The 12,978-nt window shown below is 41.4% G+C and overlaps 1 protein-coding gene across 1 annotated transcript in view; it reads left to right on the top strand.

Moving 5' to 3' along the window:
• Nucleotides 1-12,978, top strand: part of ogdhl (oxoglutarate dehydrogenase L) — a 101,283-nt gene that overhangs the window by 74,850 nt on the left and 13,455 nt on the right. The window contains exons 18-21 of the mRNA XM_072282823.1: nucleotides 9,394-9,465; nucleotides 10,267-10,392; nucleotides 11,399-11,471; nucleotides 11,907-12,070. Of these exons, the coding sequence (XP_072138924.1) occupies nucleotides 9,394-9,465; nucleotides 10,267-10,392; nucleotides 11,399-11,471; nucleotides 11,907-12,070 (435 nt within the window). The remainder of the gene's footprint in view (nucleotides 1-9,393; nucleotides 9,466-10,266; nucleotides 10,393-11,398; nucleotides 11,472-11,906; nucleotides 12,071-12,978) is intronic.

The raw sequence follows: 12,978 nt of genomic DNA, 5'->3' as shown, positions 1-12,978 counted from the left end.
GCAAGCGGGTTTGTGTAATTAGCTCTAATTTGCATTGGTTGCTGAAATCTTTTTAATTAATATTGAAAGTACCATTAGCTTGACTGAAATTCTAACGATATAATCCTTCGTTTGATTAATCTAAAATGAGTACAGATTTAGGCAATACTGTTGCTCCCGACGTGGCCTTCTATACATTGGGGAGACCCGACGCAGACTGGGAGATCATTTCGCTGAACACCTACGCTCTGTCCACCAGAGAAAGCAGGACCTTCCAGTGGCCACTCATTTTAATTCCGCATCCCATTCCCATTCTGATATGTCTATCCACGGCCTCCTCTACTGTAAAGATGAAGCCACACTCGGGTTGGAGGAACAACACCTTATATTCCGTCTGGGTGGCCTCCAACCTGATACCATGAACATTGACTTCTCAAACTTCAGCTAATGCCCCAGCTCCCCCTCATACCCCATCCATTATTTATTTATATACACACACATTCTTTTCTCTCTCTCCTTTTTTTCCTTCTGTCCCTCTCACTACCCCTTGCCCATCCTCTGGGTTTCCCCCCCCCCCCTTTTCTTTCTCCCTGGGCCTCCTGTCCCATGAGCTCTCATATCCCTTTTGCCAATCACCTGTCCAGCTCTTGGCTCCATCCCTCCCCCTCCTGTCTTCTCCTATCATTTTGGATCTCCCCCTCCCCCTCCCACTTTCATATCCCTTACTCACTCTTCCTTCAGTTAGTCCTGATGGAGGGTCTCGGCCCGAAACGTGGACTGTACCTCTTCCTAAAGATGCTGCCTGGCCTGCTGCGTTCACCAGCAACTTTTATGTGTGTTGCTTGAAATTCCAGCATCTGCAGATTTCCTCGTGTTTGCTGTTGAACATTTCTGCTGATTTACATTAGGAAAGATAGTAAAGTACACCAGCTAAAGACATTTGAATACTTTAAGATTTTCCAAAAACCTTGAACCACAAAAAGACCCTTTTCTCAAATTTTAATAACCATGAAAGTGTGTTCTTGGTTGTTGAAATTAATTTTGTAATGTTTATGGATGTCATTTCAAACTTCTGAGTATGCTTCTTGCTGAGGGACCATAGTGACTTTTTTAAATGTTGTAGTAATGTACAGTGTGAATGCTGTTTGAATGTTTTTTAAGGTGAGTGTATTTTTCCATCCTGCAAAATATTGTGCTACTTATATGGTCTCTAGCAGGATCCCAAGAGCAGCTGTGAAAGAAACACATGAGTATGGAAACAACTTTAATGGAGTGGAAAGCTGTTCATTGACACAAGAGATTCTACAGATGCTGGAAATCCAGAGCAACACAAAACAAAATACTGGAGGAACTCAGCAGTTCAGGCAGCATTTATGGAAAGGAGTAAAGAGTCGATGTTTCAGGCCAAGACCCTTCATCAACACTATTTATTCTTTCTGTTTACCCTTCATCAGAATCTATTCCTTTCTATACATGCTGCTTGACCTGCTGAGTTCCTCCAGTATCTTGCATATGTTGTATTGTTCATTGTGTTTATTTCACAATTCAGCTTACCTGTTCTAGAATACAGAAATAGACCTTTTAAAGGTTAGCCTTTTCTTGAACTTATGAATTGAGCTATTTGTAATTCTTGTATCAGCAACTTCTCAGTTTCATTCCAAAGTGTTCCCTGAAGGGAGCTGGACCCGTGTTAAGTGGTGGAAATGTGGAAAAAGAATAAAATTGCTTATTTTTCTGAAGTCAAAATCTGTCCCTGTTTAGAATCATGTTTATGAAATATTACTTAGAAGTTTGTTCTGGAATGTCAATAGATAGCTTAAATATTTTAGATGTTATATTGGAGCCTATCCTTCATCCTCATTGCTCACATTTTCTCAACTTCCTCAGCTTTGGCCCTTAAAATAAAGCTTGTATTATCCTGCTCAAAAACTCACTCTCTTATCCCTTGTCCTTGTTTCCCATCCTTTTTGCCCTTTAAATACAACTTTTCCTCTCATACCCTTAAGGTTTAGCACCAGAACACAAGGCAACACAACTGCTATGGTCTTAATTTGACAAATATAGTTTGAGTAAGTACAGCAATACCTTACCCATGTCCATTCAGTAATATCTAATAATGTGGTCATAAAAACAATGTCGGACTTTTCTGTACATCAGCTGCTATTGCTGACTATTGTTGTTTAACTCTGTCTTCGTGAGAGTACCATCATCATCGCACTTTAGCACGCTATTCACGGTTTTCTGTCATGCTCTTTGTGTCTTCTGCCACGCTCTTCAGGGTCTTCTACCTTTGCATTTCCTCCGGGTGTGTTTTCATCAGCTGTGGTCAGGTTTGGTATGGCCGGCTAGTGTTCCTCTCTTAGGTTCTCTGTAATTATATGGTTACCGGGCACACTTGATCCCCTACTCTGTCTGTGGGAGCAACAAGAGGGTGAGTTATATGCTTTAACCTGAGTCTAGTGTTTCCACTGGCTGCCTCGCTGAGTTTGCACACAGAAACACGTATCATTGGTTAAGAGTACCATCTGTGGTCCTATCCTCCTGGGGGCAAACCCTGGCCTTTACGACAGCACCCTCACCATGACTTGGTCGCCGTGCTGTGGATGGACTATCTCCTTTCCCTCTGGCTCTCTCTGATTAACAATGCGCTGCTGTTGTCTTGCTCGGTCCTTCAACACTTTAAGTTGGTTACAAACGTCTTTCACATACTGTGTCATTCTGCCCCTGTAAGCCGTGGGCTCACAGCAACCCGTAATTACCCCATAAGGGAGTTGCATTGCTCACCCTATCAATAATTTGTAGTGGCTGAAACCCAATGTGCAGTTTGGTGTTGCTCGTAATCTCATCAGGATTCCTGGTAATACACCAACCCATGTCTTTCCTGTCTCAGCTATAGTTTTACCTAAGGTATTCTTGATCGTTCGGTTGATCCTTTCTACCATTCCTGAACTTGTGGGTGGTAGAGTACTTGGAACTGTTGTCGAATCCCAAACAATCAGTACATTTCCTTCATCACTTCCCCTGTGAAATGTGCTCCCTGATCCGAGTCCACCTGAACTGTGGTTCCCCACCTTGGGAGGAATTCCTAAAAGAGAATCTGTTCAGCGGTGCTGGCAGTGCAGTCCCTTGTTGGGAAAGCCTCTACCCACCCAGTGAAGTGATCCATAATTACTTGACAGTAGCATTCCCCCCCTCCTGCTTTTGGGTAGGGGCCCTGTGAAGTTCATCTGTATATTTTCCCAGGGTCCCCTTGGCTGTGGTTGATCCGCCATCTGTAGATTTCTGCCCTTACCAGTGTTATGCTGGGATCAAATGATACAACGGCGGCAGAATTTCTCAACATCCCTACCCATCCCTGGCCACCACCAGTCCTGCTGGAGGGCTATGAATATGTTCTGCCTCCCCTGATGTATCACCCCATGATATAATTTCAGCATTATCTGCCGAATACATGGTGGTGCCACCCGTCCTTCCTCCCCATGTGTCCAGCTCCCATCTGGTCCCTCCTTTCTTCGCCATTTCTCCTTCTCTTCTGCCTCCACCTCTTCATATAATTTTACTAAGCTGGCTTATGTTGTTTCTTCCTGCACACTTGCAATTTCAGTTGCCTCCTGTTCCTCTGCTGCCTTATTGGCAGTAATGCCTGCCCTCGAAGGTATTGGAAAAACTTTTATGTTCCGGAGACATGCCATTCAGGATTGTTGCAGGGCCCGCCACTATGGAATGCAATCTCGGCATGATCTTAAGGGCGATATAGCCTATTGTTAATGGATATGATCCACAGGGCTTCTTTAGTAGCCATATAGCTGAGTTAGTAGTTGCCGCAGTCTCTGAGTATCCCCAGGTGTTTTAGTTCCTTCATTTTACTCTGAACAGCGCCAGTGCGTCAGTTTTTATAGGGTACTGTTTATGGAGTTAATTCAGACCCTCCTCTATTTTAACTGGGTTTATTTTTACTCAACCACAATCTTGCTTGCGTCTAGGCTACACTGCTTGGAACAGCTAGCTTCAGTCCCTAACGAACGGGGTAGCTGCGACAGTGCTAGCCAGGTTGTGTATTCTACTGTTTATACATGTCCTCTGCCTTTGACTTGTCCATATTATTTCTCCCTTTCCTGAATCAAGAACAACCCCTGCTTCCCTTAGGATGTCTATTCCAAGGATGGTGCCCTCATTATTTGGACAGACCCAGCTGCACTCCCACGATTTTGAGTATTTGTGACTCGCTTCTTTCTGCCTTCACTGTTTTCCCTCCTACACCCCGAATATAAATAGCTTGTCCGGTTGTTGACAGCGGTAGATCTGTTATCAATACCGATGCCCCTGTGTCCACTAATATATTGCATAGCCGCCCCCCCAAACAATGCTGCTGTGTACATCTGCCGGTCACCAGCACTGGCAGTGGGGGCCGCCGCCACATGCTTTTCTGACCTAGCAGCCGTCTTTACTAGCTCTGTGATTTGATCGGCAGCCAGATTGGCCAGACTGGGCATCCATGGGGGTGAGAGATTGTGTCTGCTGTGACTTTCACCTGTTTTTCTTTCCTTTTTTTGGGACACTGCCCCCAACCATGTCCCTATAGACCACACCTGTAGCATATCAACTTCTTTACCCTCCCACGTCTATTCTGGCAATTCCTTGCTTCGTGCCCTGGCTGCTGGCAAGCAAAACAAACTGTATGGGACATCACAGCAGTTACATCCACTATCGCCACTTCACAATTTCTCTTGCACTTTCTCTGGTCTATCTCACTGGCCCATGAAACTATCACAGAGTAGGTCGACCCCACCGTTATGCCTAAACCTAAAACTTCCTGGTGAGCTGAGCTTAGGCCTTCCTTCATCATTTTCAAGGTCGTCCCTCCCTGGATTATCCAACCTGGAATACTCCTTATACACTCGATATTTACGTTCTGCATAATCCGTGGCTGTCTCATCAGCTCTGAGTCACTGCCGTAATCGCTCCTCGGTTATTCTTGTCTCCCCTCAGTCGCTGCCTCATTTCCCCTTTTAAAAGAAGTGATATCTTTCTTCATTGCTGGCGCTCCCAGTATTTGCCCATGTACCGTCCCGAACCACCTGGCCCATACTGTCCCACATGTTCCTTGGGCGCTTCACTTTTACCAACATGTGTATATCTTTGGGGTGCATCTGGTGAATTTCAACCATTTCCTCAAGCTTACGCCAGAATTCCAAATTCCCACATGCAACTTTAAGTGAGGGCAACTCAGACAAAATGCTCTGTTTCTCCCCGGGGGTGAAGGGCTTACGAATGGTCGTAATCAAGGTCAAGGGCAGCCTTGGATCATCAGGGTTCTCGTCCTGACGTTGCTTGATCTCAATAGGTGCCATCCCGACAGACATATCTGGGTAAAACCTCTCCCTAAAATATCTTCACACTAATTACCACACTATGCAAAATATAAAAGACGGGTACCAGTTAAACAGCACATACTTAAAACTGGAGCATGTACTCCTCAGTCTGCCACTTTTGAGCATCTGAACTTGTGATGCCTGCTGTATTCCTTTGCATCACACTTGCAAAACCTGTACACTAAAATGCAGCTCCCCGAACGAGTATAGACGCCCTCACTGTGGCGTCTTGAACCGTCGTAACCATCCTTCGCAACTGGTGGCTCCGTCTCACCAAGTTTCCTCACTTACATAAACGCACATGCACGCGCACACTCTACGTTTATATCTACCAGTTTAGCTCTCTGCGTCCGTGATACCTCATGTTCCCGTGTACCACTGACCGGAACAGATCCAAGTGTGAGTGCTAATTTTTAAAAATACTCACCCACTTAGACTGTTAAGAACGCTGGCCACACGATGGGTCATGAAGGCATCCCACTCCTGACATCAAATGTGGTTGCGTGAATGAAATAGAAAGAATTACTGGTAGATACAAAGCAGCTTTATTCGACAAAACAAGACACAGCAGGCATCATATGGAGACGCTTTCAGTGGAAAGGTCTGCTGGCCCAACGTGGGGCTCAATGCTTATTTGCTAAACACAAAGGACAATTCCATATTTACAAAGTGTAGACAGTGCTTTCTTTTGAAACTACATACAAATTTCACACCTTCTGATTCGGATCTCTCCCACAGACGCCAGCAGCGTCTGGACTGGGACCCACAGCTTTTAGGAATGTATTATGTATTAGGTACAGAGGAGATGTCAGGGGTAAGTTTTTTACACAGAGAATGGAAGTGTGTGGAATGGGCTGCTGGCGGCGGCGGTGGAGGCGGAAATGATAGGGTATTTTAAGAGACTCCTGGATTGATAAATGGAGCTTAGAAAAGTAGAAGGCTATGGATAAGCCTAGGTAGTTCTAAGATAAGGACATATTCAGCACAGCTTTGTGGGCCGAAGGGCCTGTATTGTGCTGTAGGTTTTCTGTGTTTCTATGTATTGTCCCAAGCTGAATCCACAATACATTATCAAGGAACAGAAGACTGGTAGCCAAAGCCATTTGCTAAATGTAAATGACCTAAACCCAAAAATCACTCTGGGGTGCATTTTGAACCTTGTGGCATCCCGAACAGCTTCTCATCAAGTCATCAATCTTTTTTTATTCCAGGCCACCACATATAGCTCTGGGTGACACTCTTCTCTTGCCTGTTCCCAGGTGACCTTCATGCAGATTTTCTGACACTCTGGTGTGCAGTTTAGAGGAAACCGCAACACAAGATCCACACATCAAGCGTTCTTTGACATATTGACAGTTGGTCTTGTCTCACTGAGAACTCTGAAAACATAGGGTTACCATGAGTTGGCCACCCTTCCATGGTGATTTCATAGACCTTTGACAATGTCGGGTCATTCATTGTTTCCCTTTGTATTTCTGATGCGGTGTGTAACACTTCTGCTGCTCACAGTATTGAGACTTCCTTCTTCTGTTGCAAGTAGTGGAAGATGTGACAAGCCATCAGCTTTGCTATGTTGTTTGGTACCATTGAACTCTATGTCATAAGAGTAGGCTGCTAGGAATAGTGTCCAACGTTGTAACTGGGTAGCAGTCATCACTGGAATACCCTTCCTGTTGTGTTTGGTCTCCATATGTCATATTTACTTTCAGTTTGTCTTTGGGAGACATTTTTTCACCTTTAACATCACTGACATCTTCCCTAATGGTATCTTAGAAAACAGTCTGTTATAGTCAGCCTCTGGAATTATGGACAAAGCTAACCCTGTATCCAGCTCATTTTCAGTTTTACTCTGGACACCTCTGTAGTGACCCAGATAATTTTGTGATCAGCTCCAGTTATGCTATGCAGTTGTAGGCATGACAGTTCACCTTTGTCAGATACTGTGTTGCCTGATTCTGTTTTATATTTGGTAACTTTATGCATTTGCTTGGTTTTGTGTTTTGAGACTTTTCACTTTGTTGTATTTTTTTGTTTGCCTTGCACGTTCTCTCTATGTGACCTTGTCTGTGACACTTTCTGCAGACTTTTTCTTTGAACCAACAGTCATTTGCACCATGGTAAAAGATTTGCCACATCGGTAACATTTTTGGCTTTTTGCACCATTCAGAGACATTTTGTGCATTTCACATTCTAACCTCCTTTTCTGTAGTTCTGCTGCATCCTTTGCTGCAGTCTCTAATGATATTGCAATGGTCAATGCCCTTTCTAAGGTTAGGTCTCTTTCAAACAGTAGCCTCTTTTGTGTGCTTTAACTATGTAAGCCACATCACATACAAACCTGTCTCTTAATGCATCAGAATGTCTGTAGCTAAAGTCACGGTACTTGGATGTTTGCACAGTTCTGCAATGCATTCTGAAATGCTTTCATCTTTTGACTGGTTCCTTTTTTAAAATCGAAATCTCTCAGCTATTACCAGCAGCTTAGGGCTCAATGATTTGGTAAAATTGTAAGAATGTCATCAAACATCTTGCTGGTTTTACAGAAGTTACTAGGTTGCAGAAGAGACTGTATGTCCTTGCACCCATTAAACTAAAAAAAGCGTACAAACTTTGTTTTGCTCCTCCCCGTTACTCACATTACAATATAGTTCCACCTTCTCAATATGACTCCCAGCCTTCATTAGCACTTTCAAATTCATCAACTTCCCGAACTGAAGCCATCGCTATGTTTTTTTTTACTTTAAATTCAGAGCGTCTTTCATTTTTCTCATGGGCTTTTCTTGCTATTTAACACTCACTGTAATTGTCATTGCAGTTGATGATATTTTCTGATATTCAGGTTTGTACCAATTTTTTTTATCTCTGTGCACAACTACATATCAATTAAATAAAAGCATGCACATGGGTGATGCTTTAACTGGTGTATTCACGTTGCAGCGAGAGCGAATACAATCCGCATGCGTAGACAACAGTGCATATGCTGACAACACATCAATACGTAGTGCCTGGGGGTGGGGATCATTGCTGTGTAAGAATTATATCCATACATTGGACACCGTTCCTGCTCTTGTTCCTTCCTAATTCCTGCATAAAATCCTCAAACCCCAGGGATTAAGAATGGCTTCTTCCTCCTTTTCCAGTCCTGATGAAGGGTCATGGCTCAAAACATCAGCTGTTTACCCCACTCCATAAATCCTGCCTGACCTGCATTTTTTTCCTGAGTTCCTCCAGCATTTTTGTGTGTCAATCTTTTTTTTCTCACTCCTCCTAGGTTTTCCCAATCTTGACCAGTGTGATCCTTCTAAGATTACCTTCAGGATTGCTTTTAGGACTCATTTAGGGTTTCATCCCTGTATTACTTTTGAAATGAAACCTCATGCCCTAGAGACTAAATTTTATCACACAAATTTTGGTGTGTACCCTGGCAATATATAGAAGACATTAATGTTATTTTAAATTATTTGGCTCATTTGCAAGAATCATCTGACTTTGGGTTTGGAAGAACTCAGAAAATAATTTTTAATAGCTAGTTTAAACAATGATACAGGGTACATTAACAAATCTGTCTCACGTAGAAAGTTCATTTTTATCATAGTACATAATTTGCCTCTGGAGAATGGTGAATCACAGATTACTTGTCTCCATTAAAGAAAAATTGCATACAACTTGAATGCTGTAACAAAATTTTAACTATCAGATATTTAAGGGAAAAAAAAGTACAAGAGATTCAGCAGATGCTGGAAATACTGAGCAAAACACACACAAATTGCTTTAGGCACTCAGCAGGTCAGGTAGCATCTATGGAGATGAATAAACTGTTGATGTTCCGGGACCTCACTCTTATTCATCAGTATTCATTTTATAGTAATAATGTATTGCCTTCTGTTGGAAGGTCTTGGAAAATTGTGATCTGTTGTCAAAGATATTATGTCCAACACCAAGTTTGTTTTTGAGAATTTACCCAACTCAAATTGTACACCAGCCAGTATCTGTTGGGTTCCCATTTACAGCAATAATTAAATTTTCCAATTATATTTTCCAGGGGCCAGAACACTCTTCAGCCAGACCAGAACGTTTCTTGCAAATGAGCAATGAAGATTCTGATGTATATCCTGTGAGTTGTGTACCATGAACATTCTGCACTGTTACAATATCTCTGGGAGATATAATAGATGTAACTCGGTGTTTCTTCCTTTTAAAAAAAAAAGTAGGAATATACGAAAGTGGTGTTCGCTTTTAGGCATAACTATTTAAGGCCCAATCTGAATCAGGCATAATTCAGGTTACTTTTGTGTAAAATAAAGAGCTGGAAAACAAGGCTGGTCAGGCAGCACCTGTGAAAAGAGAGTTACATTTAACATTGGAGATCCGGTATCTGAACTGACAAAGGTTGATGCTTTCTGGGTTAAATTGGTCTAATTTGATTTAGTATGTTAGTAATATTAACTTAATTGAAAAATTCCATCTTGAAGTTCTAAAGGATGAGTAATTGACAAAACAAATATCAAAAGGCAATGTATTTTTTAAACAAAACACTCCATATTGTGACAGTATTTAACTGTATGAGAACATTGTCCTGATTTTTTCAATTCAGCGAGGGTAAGCTCTGCTTACAACAAAATAGTGTGCTAGAATGTTGAGCAGCATCTGTTGGTGGGTGGGGATCAATTGTGGAAAGGAATTGTCAAAATGTTTTGGGTTAAGACCTTGCATCTGGGTGTTCCTATACTGTTGGTGAAATAACACTGATATATTACAGCTAGAACATTTTTTTTCTTAAATATAGCAACAACATGGATATTTTTATCCATGTTCAAAGATGAGGTATGGTGTAAATAAATTTGTTAAATATTTCTGGAAAACTGAGACATTTTCAATGTGAGTGGTGCATAAATTCTTTTAATCTTTTCTTCAGGGTTATACAGAAGAGTTTGAAGTAAAGCAGCTGTTTGATTGCAATTGGATTGTAGTAAACTGCTCCACACCAGCAAACTACTTCCATGTGCTGAGGAGGCAGATCCTACTACCATTTAGGAAACCGGTATGAAAACTCTTCTCAGTCAATTATACTTTTGCAAATTGTTTAAAGAATTTTAAAAATTTCAGTCAGCCCACAAACTGATGTGATTGCACACACTGGCATTCTGTAAGTTATGAATTTTTATAAACCAGATTATCTCTCTAGTTCGGATTCATTTTAGAAACACGTGTACAAGCATGATTGGGTTATTTGGCTCTTCAGTTCTGCTCCGCTATTTAAAATGTTCATGACTAGCTCTGCCTCTTCACATGCTGTCTGATGCTCTTCTGTAATCTGTCATTCTCTAACCTTGAATGTATTCAGCTGTCTGAGATTAAAAATTGCAACAACTCATCAGCCTTTTAGTAAAGGATTTATTCTTCTTGGTCTTTAAGATGGCCTGTCCTGCATTTAGAGGACTGTATATGTCCAAAGGTGTGAGTGTGGAATGGGGCTTGTTTTGTGCTTGTATTCTGTCTTGTTCTACTGGGTATTGTTGACGCTGGAATGTGTGTTGACACTTGTGGGCTGCCTTCAGCACACCCTTGATGTGTTCATTGTTAATGCAATCGATGTACTTCACTGTACATTCTAATGTGCACGTTACAAATAAGTTTGAATCTTGGATCTTATCTTGAGACTGTGGTCCCTTCTAGATCCTCTACCTGCAAGAAACAGCTTCTCGGCATTTGTGTAAATAGCTTCCCTAACTTGGTATATCTCAATGAGATCACCTCTCCGTTTTCTAAACTCTGGCAAATACGGGACAGCCTTATCTTAGGGCATCTCCTCAGCTTAGGAATCAATTTACAGACAGTGCACTATCTTCAAAGGAAATATATCCTTTGGGTATGGAGACCAAAACTCCATATACACTACACCATATGGATTCTTACCAAAGCCATGTGATCATAGCAAAGCTTTCTTTTGCATTTCAGACATCCTGCACGTAGCCTAACATATCATTTACCTTCCTAGTCTCTTGCTGCACCTGCCTGTTTACTACATATGTTTTTTTTATTTTCAGTTGATCATTTTCACGCCAAAATCTTTACTTAGACACCCGGATGCCAAGTCACATTTTGATGAAATGCTAACAGGTAATTTATTTTAATATCATAGTGTATTGTAATTGACTTTGAAGAGAATTGTAAAACTTTAGTGACATTTTGTGATGGAATTTCACTGAAGATTTCATTGTTTTTTTTAATTGAATGTTTTGATAATACTGAAAGTAGAGGAGCATAATATGTTAAAAATACAAAACACTTTTTACCATCAGTTAGGGATGGTCTGATTGAGAGGTGATCTGATAGAAGTGTTTAAGATATATATAAGAGAATGAGTTGTTGAGTCCTTGACTTTGACTTCAGCTGCTGGACTCCCTGGTCTCATTCCAAAGTAAGGGATTTAAGTGCAAGAATGATGCATTGTTTTTAAATTGGGGATGTAATTTTTGAAGGAATCTTGGATATCAAAGCCATTGTTTGCAGCAGTTTCAAATGAGTTATCATTGTCATATTTTGTATTTGTAGGTACAACATTCCAACGAATCATTCCTGACATAGAGCTCGCAGCACAGAATCCAAATGAAGTGAAGAGACTGATTTTCTGCACCGGCAAAGTTTATTATGAGCTTGCAAAAGAGAGGATGAACAGAAATTTGGAAGATAAAGTGGCAATCATCAGACTAGAGCAGGTATACCTAGGAATGGAGTGTAATGAAATCAGAAAGCTGCAATTACAGTAAATTCGCAACAGAAGAAGAAAATGGTGGATGCACTCAGTAACTCAGGCAACATTTATGGAAACAGAGCCAGTTAAATGTTTCGGGGCCAAGACCCTTTGTCACAAATGAGGAAAGACAGAAAACAAATTGGGTTTAAATTAGAGAGGATGAGGAGGGATGGTTAGCATAAAGTGGTTATCCCTGATAGGGTAAGCTAGGGTTGCCATGGTGATAAGCTCTTGATGAAGTTATATGATTGATAATTAATGAGAACAATAGGCATGTGAATGGGATTGAGAGGGATAATAAATCAGCCGTAATGGAATAGCAGAGCAGACTCAAAAGGTCAAATGGCCTAATTCTGCTTATACAGTATGTCTTATGGACTAACAGTTATAGAGAGGCTAAAGGAATCTAAAAGCAGCAAATCCCTGACCTGTAGGTAATGTCCAGCAGGTCAAGCCATGCTAGTTGGAGACAGGAAAACTTAGCTAATGTAGAGATAGTTGACCAACGGTAATGCTGGCCAGTTCTGATATAAGCAGAGAAAATGCAAATTTCCTGTAGTTGTTGAACTCGTTATTGAGTCCCAAAAGCTACACTATACCCACCTGGAAATTGAATGTAGCCATGAAGTACAAATGAGTCACCACTTCAGAAAGGACAGTTTGGGTGTCTAGATGGTGGAAATGTAAGTGTTAGTCCTACACCTTTATCTCTTCCACTTCCCATATCTAGAGATGACAAAAGGGAACTTGACCTGAAATGTTCTGCAGATGCTACCTGACCTACTGAGTGTTTTCAGCATTTCTGTTTCAGATTTTCAGCATCTGCAGTCCAGAATGGGCAAGTTATAAAGAATGACTGGAATGGAGATT

The sequence above is a fragment of the Mobula birostris genome, chromosome 18 (genome assembly GCF_030028105.1).
Source record: "Mobula birostris isolate sMobBir1 chromosome 18, sMobBir1.hap1, whole genome shotgun sequence".
Taxonomy (NCBI): domain Eukaryota; kingdom Metazoa; phylum Chordata; class Chondrichthyes; order Myliobatiformes; family Myliobatidae; genus Mobula; species Mobula birostris.
The sequence above is the reverse complement of the archived record's forward strand: the minus strand, read 5'-3'. Positions and strand labels throughout refer to the sequence as shown.